The sequence below is a fragment of the Quercus robur genome, chromosome 6 (assembly GCF_932294415.1).
Source record: "Quercus robur chromosome 6, dhQueRobu3.1, whole genome shotgun sequence".
Taxonomy (NCBI): domain Eukaryota; kingdom Viridiplantae; phylum Streptophyta; class Magnoliopsida; order Fagales; family Fagaceae; genus Quercus; species Quercus robur.
In genome coordinates, this window is record NC_065539.1 from 22,195,699 (window position 1) to 22,210,981 (window position 15,283).

The 15,283-nt window shown below is 38.3% G+C and overlaps 3 protein-coding genes across 3 annotated transcripts; 2 read left to right on the plus strand and 1 right to left on the minus strand.

Annotated features, from left to right (window-relative positions):
• Nucleotides 1–3,195: 3,195 nt before the first annotated feature.
• LOC126689987 (uncharacterized protein At4g02000-like) lies at nt 3,196–3,936 on the minus strand. The gene has a single exon (XM_050385136.1). It carries the CDS (start codon nt 3,934–3,936, stop codon nt 3,196–3,198), a length of 741 nt encoding a protein of 246 aa, XP_050241093.1.
• A 1,471-nt stretch (nt 3,937–5,407) lies between these two features.
• Nucleotides 5,408–10,598, plus strand: LOC126733270 (protein SLOW GREEN 1, chloroplastic). Its single transcript, XM_050436500.1, has 4 exons — nt 5,408–7,007; nt 8,731–8,877; nt 9,133–9,213; nt 10,098–10,598. The coding sequence occupies exons 1-4, from the start codon at nt 6,306–6,308 to the stop codon at nt 10,278–10,280; spliced, it is 1,113 nt and encodes a 370-aa protein (XP_050292457.1). The 5' UTR covers nt 5,408–6,305; the 3' UTR covers nt 10,281–10,598.
• Nucleotides 10,599–11,743: 1,145 nt separating this feature from the next.
• LOC126733271 (uncharacterized) lies at nt 11,744–14,761 on the plus strand. The gene is made up of 2 exons (XM_050436501.1): nt 11,744–12,239; nt 13,046–14,761. Exons 1-2 carry the CDS (start codon nt 11,904–11,906, stop codon nt 14,354–14,356), a joined length of 1,647 nt encoding a protein of 548 aa, XP_050292458.1. The 5' UTR covers nt 11,744–11,903; the 3' UTR covers nt 14,357–14,761.
• Nucleotides 14,762–15,283: the final 522 nt, after the last annotated feature.

The window sequence follows — 15,283 nt, forward strand, 5'->3', positions numbered from 1 at the left end:
CTTGAAGAATTTTGGGAGGCAGAGCAACACTTTGCATCACATAGTTGGGAATAGTGGAGGTAACTGACTGAATGAGGATAACCCTCCCTGCAACAGACAAAAGGTTTGCTTTCCAGCCCACTAACTTGTTTTGGATACGCTCCAAGATAAAACCAAAATCTTGTTGGACCCCTCTATGCTTAATACGGAACCCCAGATATTTCCCGATATAAGGGGTAGATCTAAAACCCAACACATCACAGAGGCCATTCCTCATATCCAAATCCACATTAGGAGAGAAAAACACCCGGGTCTTCTCACCACTAATTTTTTGCCCGGAAAGATCACAAAAGGACTCCAAGACATCCTTAATGGTAACACAATTTTTCCGGTCAACTTTAGCGAATAACATAAGATCATTAGCGAAAAACAAGTGAGAGAATGCTGGCCCGCCTTGAGAAGCTCTCACTGGATTCCAGAGTTTCTCTTGGCACTTACCCTCAATTAATGCCCCAAGAACTTCCATGCATAAGATGAATAAGTAAGGTGATAAAGGATCGCCCTGGCGGATTCCTCTCGATGGATGGAAGGCATCCAGGGTCCCCCCATTAAAGAGAGTGGAGATAGACGTCGTGGACACGCAACTCATAATCAAAGAAACTAGATGATTGGGGAAATGGAATAGCTTCAAGGTATCTTTAATGAAGCTCCTTTCAAGGCGATCATAGGCTTTTTCCAAATCGAGTTTAATTGCCATATACCTTGTTTTGCCTTTCTTCTTCGACATCGTGTGAATAAGCTCTTAGACTATAATGACATTATCAAGACCTTTCCTCCCAGGAACAAAAGCTAATTGGAGCGGGGAGATTAAATCAAGCAAAAAAGGCCGAATTCTACCGACTATGATCTTAGTCACTATCTTGTAGATGGTATTACACAAGCTGATTGGCCGGAAGATAGAGAGAGATTCAGGCCTTTTGCACATGGGAATAAGGGTGATGAGCGTCTGGTTTAGATAATCTGGAACAACCCCTGAATTGAAAATGTTTTTAACCTCCTTCCTCACTGATTCCCCGACAACCAGCCAGAAGCAGTGAAAGAAACCTGCATGAAGACCGTCCAGGCCTGGGGCTTTAAAAGGTTTGAGAGCCCAAAGACCCTTAGATATTTCTTTGTCTGTGATCGGGATGTCTAAAAGACTTAAGGCTGCTTCATTAAGATGAATGTTCCAAGCAGGGGGGTCCCAGGCAGCTAATGGAGCACTGGTGTGACCTGAGGTGAAAAGATCCAAGAAACCTTGTCTGACAAAACCAGCAATCTCCCTTTCCCCATTCAGCCAATTACCCACTCTGTCCTTCATACATAAGATATGGTTCCGCTTGCGGCGCACAAGAGCTGAGGTGTGGTAAAAGGAGGTATTTCTATCTCCCTCAACCAACCAAAGAATACGAGCTTTTATAGCCCAAAACTCCTCTTCGAGTTTTGCCACTTCCGCATATTCCAATCTAAGCTTACCTTCCAAGTCAATTAGGAAGGAGTTGGGTCTTTGAGACAAGCAATCTTAAATTCCTTTAAGTCTGGCCAGAATACTTTTCTTTCTATGAAAAAGATTGCCAAATTGGCTATTGTTCCAACTGGTCGTCTTAGATGAGAAGTTTGACATTGCTTGATGAAAGGAGGTAGAACTTGTCCAGGCATTTCGAACTACTTCCGGAAAAGTTGGATGTGAAAGCCACATAGGTTGAAAGCGAAACGGCCTAGGAAACTGAACCCCACCAATTACCTCAAAGCACACTTTTATTGGGTAATGATCTGAGTGGGTTTCTTCCAAATGGAGCACAGCTGATTCAGGAAAGATAGAATTCCATTCAGCATTCACAAACACCCTGTCTATTCTCTCCTGGACAAGTTGGGAAAGAGGGCGGTGGTTCGACTAGGTATAGTGAGGCCTAGAGAAATCGATGTCAATCATTCTTCAAGTGTTCAAACAGTCTTGGAACCGAAGGGCTCTGCGAATATTAACTGAATTACCGCCAAACTTATCCTCCCCTATGAGCACTTCATTGAAGTCGCCTGCAATAACCCATGGCAAAGAGTAAAGACTTGCCATAGATTCCAAATTCTCCCACAAAAGGCGTCTTTCGGCCAACCGAGGGTTGACATAAATTGCTGAGAGAAGCCACAGAGGTTTTGAAGCTGAATTAACAATCACGTGAATTTCTTGCTCAATGGAAGCTAATTCCGAGATTTCAACTTGGTCGGAATCCCAAAGAATCCATAACCCTCTAGAAAGACCAATGGAGTTCCCAAATATAGCCCCATCAAGATTTAATCTACCTGCGATCCTATTAACTCTCTCACCACAAACTTTTGTCTCACCCACAATCATGATAGCAGGGGAATACAAATGAATCAAATCATTAACAACATCACAAAAGGTGGCCCCTCTACAATTCCAAATTAGCATATTCATTGATAAAATTAAACAGAGAGAACACCAAACAATTAGCAAAGGGGAAAAGGAATAGCACCTCCTTGCTCAACTTGCATGGATACCTCGGTTGCTTCAATCTCCTCAGATCGGTGAAGTCCATCAACCTCCTCCAGCTGATTATGATCCTCCAAGTCATATTCCCCTTCCTTTCATTAGCCTTGCCCAATTTATTAGGCCGGAGAGCGGGATCAATTCTTCTTAGCAACCCCGTGGGAATAGATATGATTTTCCCCTTTATAGATGCGTTGCACTTAGGGATTTCAAAAGGTGGACGCCGCTAAAGTTCATACTGTAGCTGAGGTTGGGTCTCAATTTCCTTATTACCAGAGCTAGCGCAACCCATCTCCACATCCCTGTGTGCTTTACTCACAGCTTGCACATTAAAAATAGACTCCGGTACCTGATCCACCGTCGGATGTCTATTCGAGCATGAACCTCCAGCTTTGAAGCCCTTGAAAGTAGTGGACGATCTAGAATCACTTGGTATTCTCTTCTCGGCTGCCGGCATTGGCAAAAACTCCGATGGATTAGGCTCTACCATCTTCCATTCCGAGGTGATTTTTAGGCGTGTTGTTTTCTGACCGGTCTTCTCAGCCTGGCTCGGCCTGAATTTCTAGCTCCTACCTATTTCTTTGTTTCTAGTGGCATAACTTTTTGGTTTGGACAAGTCAGGCTTGATAGATGATCTATCACAATCAAGACTCGGCATCTCAAATGCATGGTCAACTAAAGGTGAGTAGGGGTTTTTTGTTTGTGTCTAGGCCAGAGAAAACAGAGCCCGTTGTTAGGCTCAATGTACTGTTGGGCTTTATTAGACTTTGGTCAGCCATGCTAGTTTGGGCTTGAGAATCTAATACTTTACTTCCCTTATTTCCTAGTTTCCTTTTACGTGCAACAAGAACCCAGGGGCCAAACTGACTTTCGTCAGGTCCGGCTTGAGCTGTAGACTTGCTCGTGCATGTTTGATTCTCTGTTCCGACTTCTTCCTGGGCCTGCACCGGCCGTTGGACCTTGTAAGGGCAACCTTCAGCTTTGTGCCCCACTCTACCACATGAGAAGCAGAGGGAGCTAATACCCTCATATTGAACTATCTGCTTGATCCCACCGACCTCGATAGTCTTCACAATGGGTTCATCAAGGTTCACTTGCACACAAAGCTGTGCAAACTTCCCCCTGACCTCCAATGTAGTATAAGTGTCAACTCTGAGAACTGGCCCTATGGCTCTCCCAATATCTCGAAAAACTGATTCTTCATAGTATTCTATGGGTAATTCCGGAAGGCGAATCCAAACCGCTACTGCAGAAAGATTTGCTAATGACGGTTTAAAGTTGACCTCCCACCGTCTGATGGAGAGATAATGCCCACCCACAAACCATGGGCCATTCCTCAGCACCCTCAAATGATCTTCCTTAAGCGAGAACCTAATGAGGAAAAAATCATGGCCAAAAGCTATGCAGGCCATCTTGCCCCCTGGCTTCCAAAGGCTGGTTAGGATTGCGATAAGGTAATGGTAACCTATTGTTTTGCCGAACACCTTGACAATCAGCGCATTATTCTAGGCAGCGCGTATTCCGGCTTTCCTTGCTCCAAATAGTTTAACCACCACCTCCTCTAGAGGCAAGTCCTCTTCATCAGCATCTGACTCCACCTCAGTGTCCATGTCATTTTCAAAGGCAAACTTATGTTCAAATGCACTAGGGTTAAGTCCTATTAACTTTTCCTTATAAGACCCTCCTCCCCCACCCCGATCCGAAGAAGGTTGTTCTGGTGAGTCTCTATCGTGATAACTCTCTTTAACTTTCTTCGTACTCCGCTGTAATGCATCATCTTCTTCCCTTGACCTAACGGCGGACTCGCTTGACATGATATCCTATTCTTCCACGAAAGAGAAAGAGAAATATTTCTCTTTCATATATGGCCTGTTCGTAAATCACGACTATGTGACCAACCTCGTATATACATAATATATATATATATATAAATTGTAACTTGGATAGAGGAAACACCTTCTATGGTTGAGTTTAATGTGACTCATAATGTAACGATGTTATCTTCGTTTAAATAAAAGTTACTAGTTTCTTATCATAAAAAAAATAAAAAAATAAAAAATAGTCAAAAAAATCAGTTTTTTTTTTCCTTTTTATTAAAATATAGAATTAAAGGCCAAAAAAAAAAATAATCCAAAAAAGGTGTAATTTAAAGAAAGCATGTCAAATAAACATAAGCTAAAAAAAAAGCATATAAATTCGGTTTGGATGTGGCATAAAAAGCTACTATTACGCCCTCCAATAATAATGTGCCACGTTATATTTTTGCAAGGCTCACCAATAAGGCAACAAACATCTGCTTCGGCTCTCTCTCGAATTTTTTTTCTAAATAACAATAAATATTAAAAAATTTAGTTAGTTGTCACGTTTCAAAACAATGTTGAAAACTAGCATCTTGAGTTCTAAAATAAAACTCAAGTTTTTAAGTCTCGATTTGTAAGAGAATGGGTTCAAAGCGAGAAAAAAATCGACATGAAAATCAAGTTTTAAAGACTTGATTTCCATAAATTGCAGAAAAACACCGCTATAGGGCTTAAAAACTTCACTATAGAGCTTAAAAACGCCACTATAGGGCTCCTTAAACCTGGTACTTATAAATTTTTTTTTGTAAGAAAACGCTGCTATAGGGTTTTAAAACGTCACTGTAAGGATTAAAAACGCCACTATAGGTTAAATTTTTTTTGCATGAAACTCGAGTCTTAAAGACTCGAGATCTATGTGGCATTTTCACACTCGCAACGCGAGTCTTTTGGACTCGAGTTCTAATATGGATCTCGAGTTTCTAAAACTCAAGATGTTACTTTTCTTAAATCTTTCAAATCGTTCCTAACTTACTATTTTGAATCACTATTCACATCTGTTCTGCACAAAACCTCCTCTCTCTCTAATCAAACCAACCCTATAGCCGATCTTCTCAAGCTCCCTCATCTCCAGTTGTCAACCAAGCTCCATGACTCCTGCCACCTGCAACCACTGTTACTAGCTTAGAAACTCGCTTCTCTCTCTCACTAGCTCCCTTTCTCTCTGTTTCACATGAGCCCACTTTAACAACCAAATGGCACCATAACACCAACCCATAAAAGCTCACTTCAACAACCACTCCCTGAGTTGCCAACCCAGATTAAAACCCAACTCAAAAATCAAAGATTTTTTTTTAAAATCTTACTGCTGGAGTAGCTTTTTTTAGATTTGATTTTGTGGGTTTTGTTCTTTCCAACTTTTTTTCATGTAGTTGATGGTAAAATTCCACCACAGAAAGATTGATGGCTTCTGTTCTTACGGATTGAGAGATCGATATTATCTTAGGCAGCATCCACCTTAGGTTTGGAGGGTTGCCAGCGGCACCCTTAAAGGTTCCTCTGTGGTCCACTTCCTCCACCGCTAATTGTCCTCCACCTCTAATTGTCGTAACCGGAGATTCTCGGCAGCATCTCTATTTAAAGAAGAAGTGTGGATTTGGTTTTTTGTATTGAAGATGATTTGATTTAGTTTGAAAGAGCTTAGTCTTTTATTTGCAAAAATATGACATGTCAAATCATTATTGGTGGGCATAATAGTGGCCTTTTTACGCCACATACGGACCGAGTTTATTCTCCAAATAAAAACCATCAAACAAACACTTGACGCAATTGATGGTCACAAACTCAGTCACACTGCAGTAAAACGGCCAAAACCGAAAGCCTCTCTCTGTCTGAGGTTCAAAACCTCAGGGTTTTCAATGGGCAGTCTTGCTGTGCTCTTCTAAAAGCTTCTGTTTTTTCAATTTTTTCAGCTTGTCTCTATAATGGGTTCAATCACTACTTGCTCTCTGTACTCTCAAACAGAAATTCACTACCCCAGGTTCCTTAACCACAAGCTCTGCAAATCACCCAAGTCATCATCACCACCACCATTCCTACACAGACCACTCTATCATCCAAGGCTTCCATTTGTACTAACCAAACTTCATGTATCTTCAAGAGTCTCTCACCTCCTTACACCCTCCTCTATATCCCCCAATTTTACCACACCCACTTCAAAGCTCTCAAATTTGGACTATAATCTCCCACCCCAGAAAAAATTCTCTGACTTTTTATCAGAAAAGATAGTGCTTTTTCTTATTGGGTCATTTATTTTCATGGGTTGCTTTAGAAATGGTGTAGCTATAGCACTGCCTTCTCAGGCAAGTAGTTCTAGTGCAAAAATGGAGGAAAAGAGAGATGCCCATGAAGGGAAAATTGAAGAAGAGGATATGTATGAGAAAGTTTTGGAGACGGAACCAAGAAATGTTGAGGCTTTGAAGGTGGTTTTGTATGAGAAAATGAGGAGAGGGAAGACCAAGGAAGCTGTGAAGTATGTGGAGCGATTGATTGATGAAGAGCCTGACGAGGTTGAGTGGAGGCTTTTGATGGCACTTTGTTATGAGACTATGGGGCAGTTGAGTAAGGCTAAGAGATTGTTCAAGGAAATCTTGAAGGAGAGGCCTCTCTTGCTTAGAGCATTGCATGTATGTTTCTTGGTTATTTTGTTTTGTTTTTCCATTTGGTTGGAAATTTTCACATTTTCATGCTTAAGACATACTTTGGCTTTGTAAATAGATAGGTTTATAATTAGTTGCTTATGTACAGAATCAATCGGATACATCACTTATGTACTTTAATTTGTAGTTCATATACTTGTGTTGAGGGAGTTTTAACTTTAAGTAGATATATTTTCTGTCATTGGTCTGTTTGTGAATTTTTACAACATGCGAAGAAATAACAAAGTCACAGTACATCAACAATTCAAATTGCAAATCTGATGTGTTGGCACCGGTATTTTGCTGTGATTTTCTCTTAATATTTATCATTTAATGAATAGCAGAAACTACTTGACATTATAGAAGGCTTGAAGCCTGTTCCAACAAGGATTGCTTTGAATTGCTCTTGCCACTATTATAATTATAGTGATTTTCCCCACCAATTTTGAAAAGAAACTGGCTTCTCACCATTTTGATATGCATGATCTGAAAATGAGAAAATGTTTGTTCATTGTACAATGGGTCTCGTTCTAGACTGTGGTAATCATATGAGTTTTAGACCCAGTTCATCAAAATCTTTGCCTCCTTTTCCCTGAAGAATTATTATTTATTACCTTGAGATTGAACTTGAGGCAAAATATTTGGGAGCAAATACATGTCAAAATGAAAAATAAAACCTTTAGGGGTGGATGGATGCATTTCAGAGCAACTTTGAGCAGAAATCAGTTTTTTTGTTGATGCCAAAATGATTTATGAGGCCCAACCATGGCCAACAAGTCACTGTGTTGTGATACTTATGTTTCTTGATTGAGACAATGAAGGACGATGGTGGCTGATCTACTTTCTTGTTGGAGATGTAAGCCAGGGTACAGAAACAAGGTTTGAATCTTTGTCTAATGTGGACTTTATGGCACAAAAGAAATTCTCAGACTTTTGAATGGATTGAGCTTCCTTTAAAATAACCAATGCTTCTGGTTTTTACAGCTCTTTCATTGGATGTCAATGTAGTGGTCCATATTTTTTAATGTACTTGGATTTTTTGCATTTGTATTCTGTAGGTGACCTCATACATAGCCTGTGTACCTTTGGTGTCCCCTTTTATTTTTATTGATAAATTCTTATCAAAATATATGTATTTGTTCGTATAAATATTCACACACACACACACGCATTTATTTATGTATATCATTGATTATACTTGGAGTTCTCCTGTCCAATGAACCTATCCAAGCTACAACTACATTATCTGGTTGGCAATTGAACTAACTAATCTCTTATAGCTGTTGGCACCTACAATTTCTCTGATGACTGGACTATTGATATTTTAGAATTATTTATAAGCAAATTGTCTTATGACAACCAGGCAAATAGCAGTCTGAAATCTAGTGGCCCTTGGTAGTGATTCTATTTTGAAATTTAGCAACAAGAGCTATTATATTAGTGAGGCCAGTCTGCAGACAGTATGCAAAATGACATCTGGAAATCGCTGTGGGCTATTTGTGCTTTGAAATGGGAATGGTGATTGTTGTGGATATCAGAAAATAAATGTTTCGTTGCTTCAAAAGCATTATGGGTGGTTATTCATTCAAGCCATATTTATGTAGAATATGCATAAACTGTAACAGATTTGTAAATGTATATTGGTATTTCTGACTTGTTTAGAGGTCTAAACTCATTAGCAGTAAAACTTACAGCTGTCTTCTTACTACAGGGTCTTGCATTGGTGATGCACAAAAACCTTGAAGGCCCAGCCGTCTTTGAGATGCTTAATAAGGCTCTAGAAATTGCACAACGTGAAAAAAGAGTCACTGAGGAGAGGGATATAAAAATTCTAATTGCACAAATGCATGTTGTAAAGGTGAATTGTAATAAATCTTAGCTGCTTAAATTTTGAGATCCATCAACTGCAGGTGGGGGTGGGGGTGGGGGGGTGCTTGGATGTCCAAATGAAATTATATCATTCTATAGTGCTTGCATGACTTTAAGAAGCAAATTCATCTTTTAAATTGGAGTCATTGCAAATAAGAATATAATGTTAATTGGTGGAACCTTGTCATTCAAATTCAGAAAGTCTCTGTCATTTTCAAAATATGTTTACTGGTATGCCTTGCAGGGGGAACTGGATGAAGGCTTGAAGAAATTTCAAGATCTGGTTAATGAGAATCCTCGAGATTTTCGGCCTTATTTGTGCCAGGTGTGTTCACACTTTTTGCTCACTGCTGTTCGTTAGTATCTGGTTAAATTTAAAATGAAATGTTCTCTATAGGTTTCCTTTATGGTTAAAAGTTTGTGGTTTGGATCTGTCGTTTTTTATTGATTTCGTGAATCATGTTGTCTACACCCCAGATGGGCACCTAAGATTTGGTCCTGTATCTCATGATTTTTGGTGGTAAGTTAAGGTAGCATGATCAGTGAGTATTCGGTGTAGACATTCTAGCAAATACATGCTACTTCTCAATTCTCACCAAGCATCATCCAAATTTCTTACTAGTTCAAATAGCATATTATCATCATGAAATATAATTTAACATAGACATGTCACTTCTTGTAAATTGTAAGTCTCATTTTTTTTTAACCCACCATCTCTCTCTCTCTCTCAACCTTTAAAGCACAATAAATCAGACTAATTGGGACCCCCACTGGCAGAGGTAAGTTGCACTTTACCTGTCTGTGTGGGGATTTGCTGTGGTACATTTTTCAAAGCTGGATTTAAAAAAAAAAAAAAAAAAATTATTATTGGTAATTGCCTAATTGGGGTTGTTGCTTGTTATGCAACCATGTTTTGATTCTTGAGATCTACACTTTAGCAGATGAATTTGGTTTTCTTACAATTTTGTGTGTGATTCATTTCTTGGTTGAATGGAAAAGGTGGGCTACTAGTTGTTACAGGAATAGTGTAGTTTTTCACTTGGGAATGGTTGATTGTTTTCAATCCAAGTTCTTACATCATTAAGGGGGTAAAGAAAGAAGTATCAATGCCAAAGAATAGTGTTCATTATCTGTTTTAATACAATCGAAGTTAATTGCATGGTTGTTAAGCAATCATTGGATATAGCTAACTATGGGAACTTATGACAGGGAATTATCTACAGTCTACAGGATAAAAAGAAGGAAGCTGCCGAAAATTTTGAAATATATCGGTCTCTTGTGCCTAAGGAGTTTCCACAAAGGGGATTTCTGGATGATGTTGTGTTGGCAGCAAAATCCCAATCTCAGGAACAGTTTCAAAAGGAGTTTCATACTGAATTCTCGTACAAGTAACATGCTTGTACCTCTTTTTGGAACTCAGGAGAGAAAAAAAAAGGGGGGGGGGGGGGTGTCTAGCAAATTACTTGTTCAGCTGTTAGCTTTTTTTGTGCTAAGTATATTGGAGTTGGAGTTTGGAGATAAACTTCCAAAAGTTGAGGGGGGGAACATGTAATTTTGATGGCTATGTACAATGCAGTTGGCTTGTGCATTTTTGGGGACCAAATTCAGACCATGTCAAGTATAAAATATGGCCGTGAATGATTGAATTGATGGAACTGAAATTGATAATTGATTTTTGTGAAATCAATACATTAACTTGGAGCGTGCACAGTCTAAAGTCAATTATTTCGGTTATGGTCTTGAATTCAGCTAGAAATCGGTTCAAAAGTCCTGTTCAAGAAATGCTATAATCTTGGTCAGGGAATTCAGTTGAGAGTACTTGTGAAATTTCAGCTTCCTGGTAAGCTGCAATTTCTCAAAGGTATTCGATTTCAATGAATTCCATTGATTATACCTCATTAAGCCATTTCAAGGTCAAGATATTTCACGTCTCTTTAATCATGTATTTTATACTCATACTTAACATATCTGATAAGAAGGAGAAATTAGGAGTAACATGCACCTATAACATGCATAATTTGTTTCATAATATGTAGATCTTACACAGTTGCACAGTAATTAGACACTGCATCGAACTTGTTAAAAAAAAAAAATCTAAAATACACTTTCGGCCCTTAAAATTTGGGTTGTTTTCATTTGGCCCATTTCATTTCAAAATTTTTATTTTGGAAATTCATGTTGAATTTTATTTTCATAATAGTCGTATCATCTATTGTTGATTTGTTGTTAATAATCGAAAGGTTAGTGTCATATAAGTTTATCTTAAAAATAAGTGTTAGATAAATTTTTGTTAAGTCACATCATCTATATGATGTCAAGTGTCACTAGAGCAGTGATAAAAGTAAGACTTGGGGAGATTACGGTATATTTTAAACCTATAAAATCCTTTTTATTATTACTGATTTTTATCATTGACTCAATACATAAATTATTTTCTTTTTGGAGTTAGTGGAATTCGAACTTAGGTTTTTTTTATAATTATTCAACGATAATATATTTGTATTAGTTCAACCAATTAAAACCCAAGAAAATTTGGTCATTTTTTAATTATATATTTTTTGGGAGCAATGTTTTAAAGACTAGAATAAAACAAAAGTAAAAAACAATAATGCAATGTGATAAATTGTGATTGATGAAGCTTCATTTTAGTAATATAATCTTGTATTGATTGAATACAAAGACAATTTTTTTTACTATTTAGATTATTTTTACTACCATTCATAGTCTTTTTTTTTTTTTTTTTTTTTTTTTTTTACCATGGTACTGTTTCAACCCAAAAAAAAAATTCAGTTTCAACTGCACTCTAAATATTTGAACTTTCAGTATTTGATAAAGTCAAAATCTCAAAAAGGTTACCTGATTTGGAGGCAAAACGACGACGATTCGTTTTTGTTACCTTATTATTATATTATTATTTTGTTTTTCCAGAGATTTCTTTTCTTTCCATATCTTCTTCTTCTCTCAGCTTTGGAGTTAACACTTAACAGTAGTCTTAACTTAAACAGCATAAAGCAGATGGCTGTGGAAGCAGCAGCTACTCTACATCTACTGCCTCTGCTTTCATCAAAACCCAAACCCGGTTCTTGTCTTCCTCTACGATTACGAACCAACCGGTTCGCCACCTCTCGAACCGGTTTACTACCTCCGTTTCATAATAAAACCGCTCCCTCTCAGTTTACAATTTTGCCGTTGGCGTTGAGGAGAGCGGTTTCGAAAGAAGAAGAAGCAAAAGAGACAGAGAGCAGTAGTACTGCGGTGACAGAGCCGCCGGTGAGAATAGTGGCACTCGTGGGTGAGGGATCCCTCAGCCCTCTCAAAAATGCTCCCTGGCTTGACGTCATGCTCCACACTGTATGTATTCACTTTTAAATTTAATACACGCCTGTATGTATGCACTATACACTAATATATATGTGTGTGTGTGTATATATGTATATATATATAATTTGATAGTTGATGATAGGTATCTAAAATTGGAGGAGTTCCAGTGGTATACCATGCATCCGGTGCATATATCTTCTTCTCACAAGGAGGTGTACGCCATGATATATATGTATATATATATATATATATATATATCCTAAAATTGAGTAACAAAATTCTTGACATGACATTATTATATATATATTCTAAAATAATGTAATGTACAAGTTAGTGTGAAAGGCATATTCTACTAATCCACAAGGCTTGGCAAAAAAATATGTTGTAGTTAATTGGGGAGAAGGTTTTTTGATTATGGGAAAGGCATCAAGAGCAATAGTATTATGTACTTTGGAGATTGATGGAAGAGTTAAAGGACGAGGAAATGATGTGTATGTGGCCTTCACTAGCTGAGAGAACTCCCACATGAAGTTCATAGAAACTATAGGTGCTCAGAAACAAGAATCATGGGGGGCCATGGTGATTATTTACTACTCTTGCATTTAGATTCCCTCCCAACACCTCATTTAATGGCAGAAAAGAATACATGTGACCTACCTTGACTAATTTGATCCATAATTGACCCCAGAAAATCACTCCCCCCAATCCCCCACTTTTCTTTAGACTTGTTGTATGGTTTTTTCTGGTTTTGTTTTGCTTTGTTTTTATCTTTTTTTTGACAGGCATAATTGTTTAGGAAGAGTTTGACAATTTTCTGGCCCTCTCTTTATAAACAGGCGAAGCGGCTGAAATGGGTCGATGAGGGGTATGAAATGCTTGTTTTTACTGACAATGTTTGTCAAGCTGATGATGAAAGTGCTATGGGTCTCCAGCGGGAATTAAGCCGTGCAGATATTTTGATTATTGTGGCTGTTACAAAACAAGAATCTGCTATGTGGATACAGAACAGTAGTAAATCTATCCAAAATGTAATCTGCTTTGACTCCTCCCCAAATGTGACAAACAAATTAGGAGGATCTTATGTTCACACTGAAAGAAGAGGAAACATATTTGACAAAATAGTTGGATTTTCTGAGTCAAAGAAAATAAATGATTCAGAAGAAGTAGTCCGGACTGTCTCAGAGGCATGGGACCGGCATAATTCTGATGATATAAGGTTCTGTTTGCTGGTTATAATCAATGCTTATGTAAGGCCAGTCCCTATTCTACAGAATCTGAGATCAAAGGGATTTTCTACACTGAACTGTATGATAAAGAACTGTGGGCCTCAGATACTAAACTGCCTCTTGGATCCTAATTGTAGGAAAGCTCTTCAGTGCTTGAACCAGTGCAGTCCGGTGGACCAAGTGTGTAATTATCGGTGTATTGCTTCGTATGAAAGTCCAAATCTAGAAGCATTTTCTTTGTGTGTGCTGCAGAAGCACAATTGTCTTGAACTAGATGCAAAGATCCCTGAAAAGCCGTGTGTGGCTCCAATGGTGAAATTTCAAGGGAAGGACTTGTGTCATGAAACAGCCGAAGATCTCTTTGTTGGCTGGTTGGGAAGTTTGAATTGGAGTTGGCGTGTTGTGGCAGGTCAGAACCCAGCTTATGATCAATTTCCATGCCAGTACCAGCTGTTCTATAGGGGAAAAGCAAAAGGGTCATTTTGGTATGAGCCTGTTTTTCAAGTAAAAACCTTAGAAGGTAAGATGGTTTGGAGGAGGCGAAGGTATCGGGTTAAGAGAGGCAAAATACCTGGGACGTTCTACTTCAGTGTCTTAGATAATGGGGTAGTTTCAAATGAGTTTTGGACCATTGTGGATGTATCTGATGATCTTGGCTGGGCTTTGTTTCATTATAGCGGGGCTGCTCGAGTTGCAGGACAGTCATATACTGGGGCAGTGCTTGCTAGTCCAGACGGAGCATACCCAAATGATAGGGAAAGGGGGAAATTAGCTTTTGCTTTGGAGAAGTGTGGAATTAAAGAGTGGGAGCTATACACAGTCGATAATTGTTCTTGTATAGATCCTCCATTGGGAATTCCAGAGGGTTCAAGTTTGCATTCTGTAATCAAAATTAAAGATAAAAAATGGGCACGTGTGTAGGAATTGTATGTAGAATTGTGAGTAGCTTGGCCTACCAACTTCTGTAAACATGAGTTTGAGTTGTCAAAAATCCGGCATGGTTGATTAGTAATGGTTAGATGCATCAAATTCTCTTGCATATTGTTCGGATCAAAGATTTGAGGCCAGGCTCTTTGCCTCACCACTGTTCACTCTCCTAGCTTTAATGTATTTATCTTTTTTATAAAGTTTCTTTTGTTATTTTTTCCCCTCAGATAGAGATGTATGATGAGAATTCTTTGTATGAATTCAAGATCAACTCGGTGAGTATAGCACATCTGTATATGGGAAGAGAGATTTTTATGGCCATTGTAATATTCTGTTGCTCAATGAAAATCTTGCATGGAGGAGCAATATTATAGTCTCTCCTGCAATTTCAGTGATCAATTTAAATCTCAAAAATGGGCTTGTCCTTTGTTTAGGGACTCAAAATTCAGAAATGAAGGTTGGATATATAAAGCTTAGCTAATTGCACTCTAATAATATCTAAAATTTTAAAATGTGCTAAGATTGATTTGTGTATGTTAGGGCCATGGATTCTGTCTCAGGTGTATGCAGTTAGCATAATTTTGTGTATGCAATTAGCACTGAACATTCAATTTTTTGGTACCTATGGCCACGGATTCTGTCTCAGGTGCTCTCTTTCTTGTTACTTTTGTTTAATTTCCTCCAGTATATTTTGTTGATATGTTTTCGAAGTTATTGCTATTTATTATAAATGTATAATTGAGCATCATTGGTATGATTTAAAGATTGACTCAGTGAAGATAGCAGCTCTGCTGCTAAATGAAAACGTACATTTGAGAAGCCTTAAAAGTGATCCTCCAATGTCCGCAAAGTGGACTCCTTTTACCTTCTGTTGGTTTGAACGTAAAATGTTTTCCTAAAAAGCAAAAAGTAAATCATGGT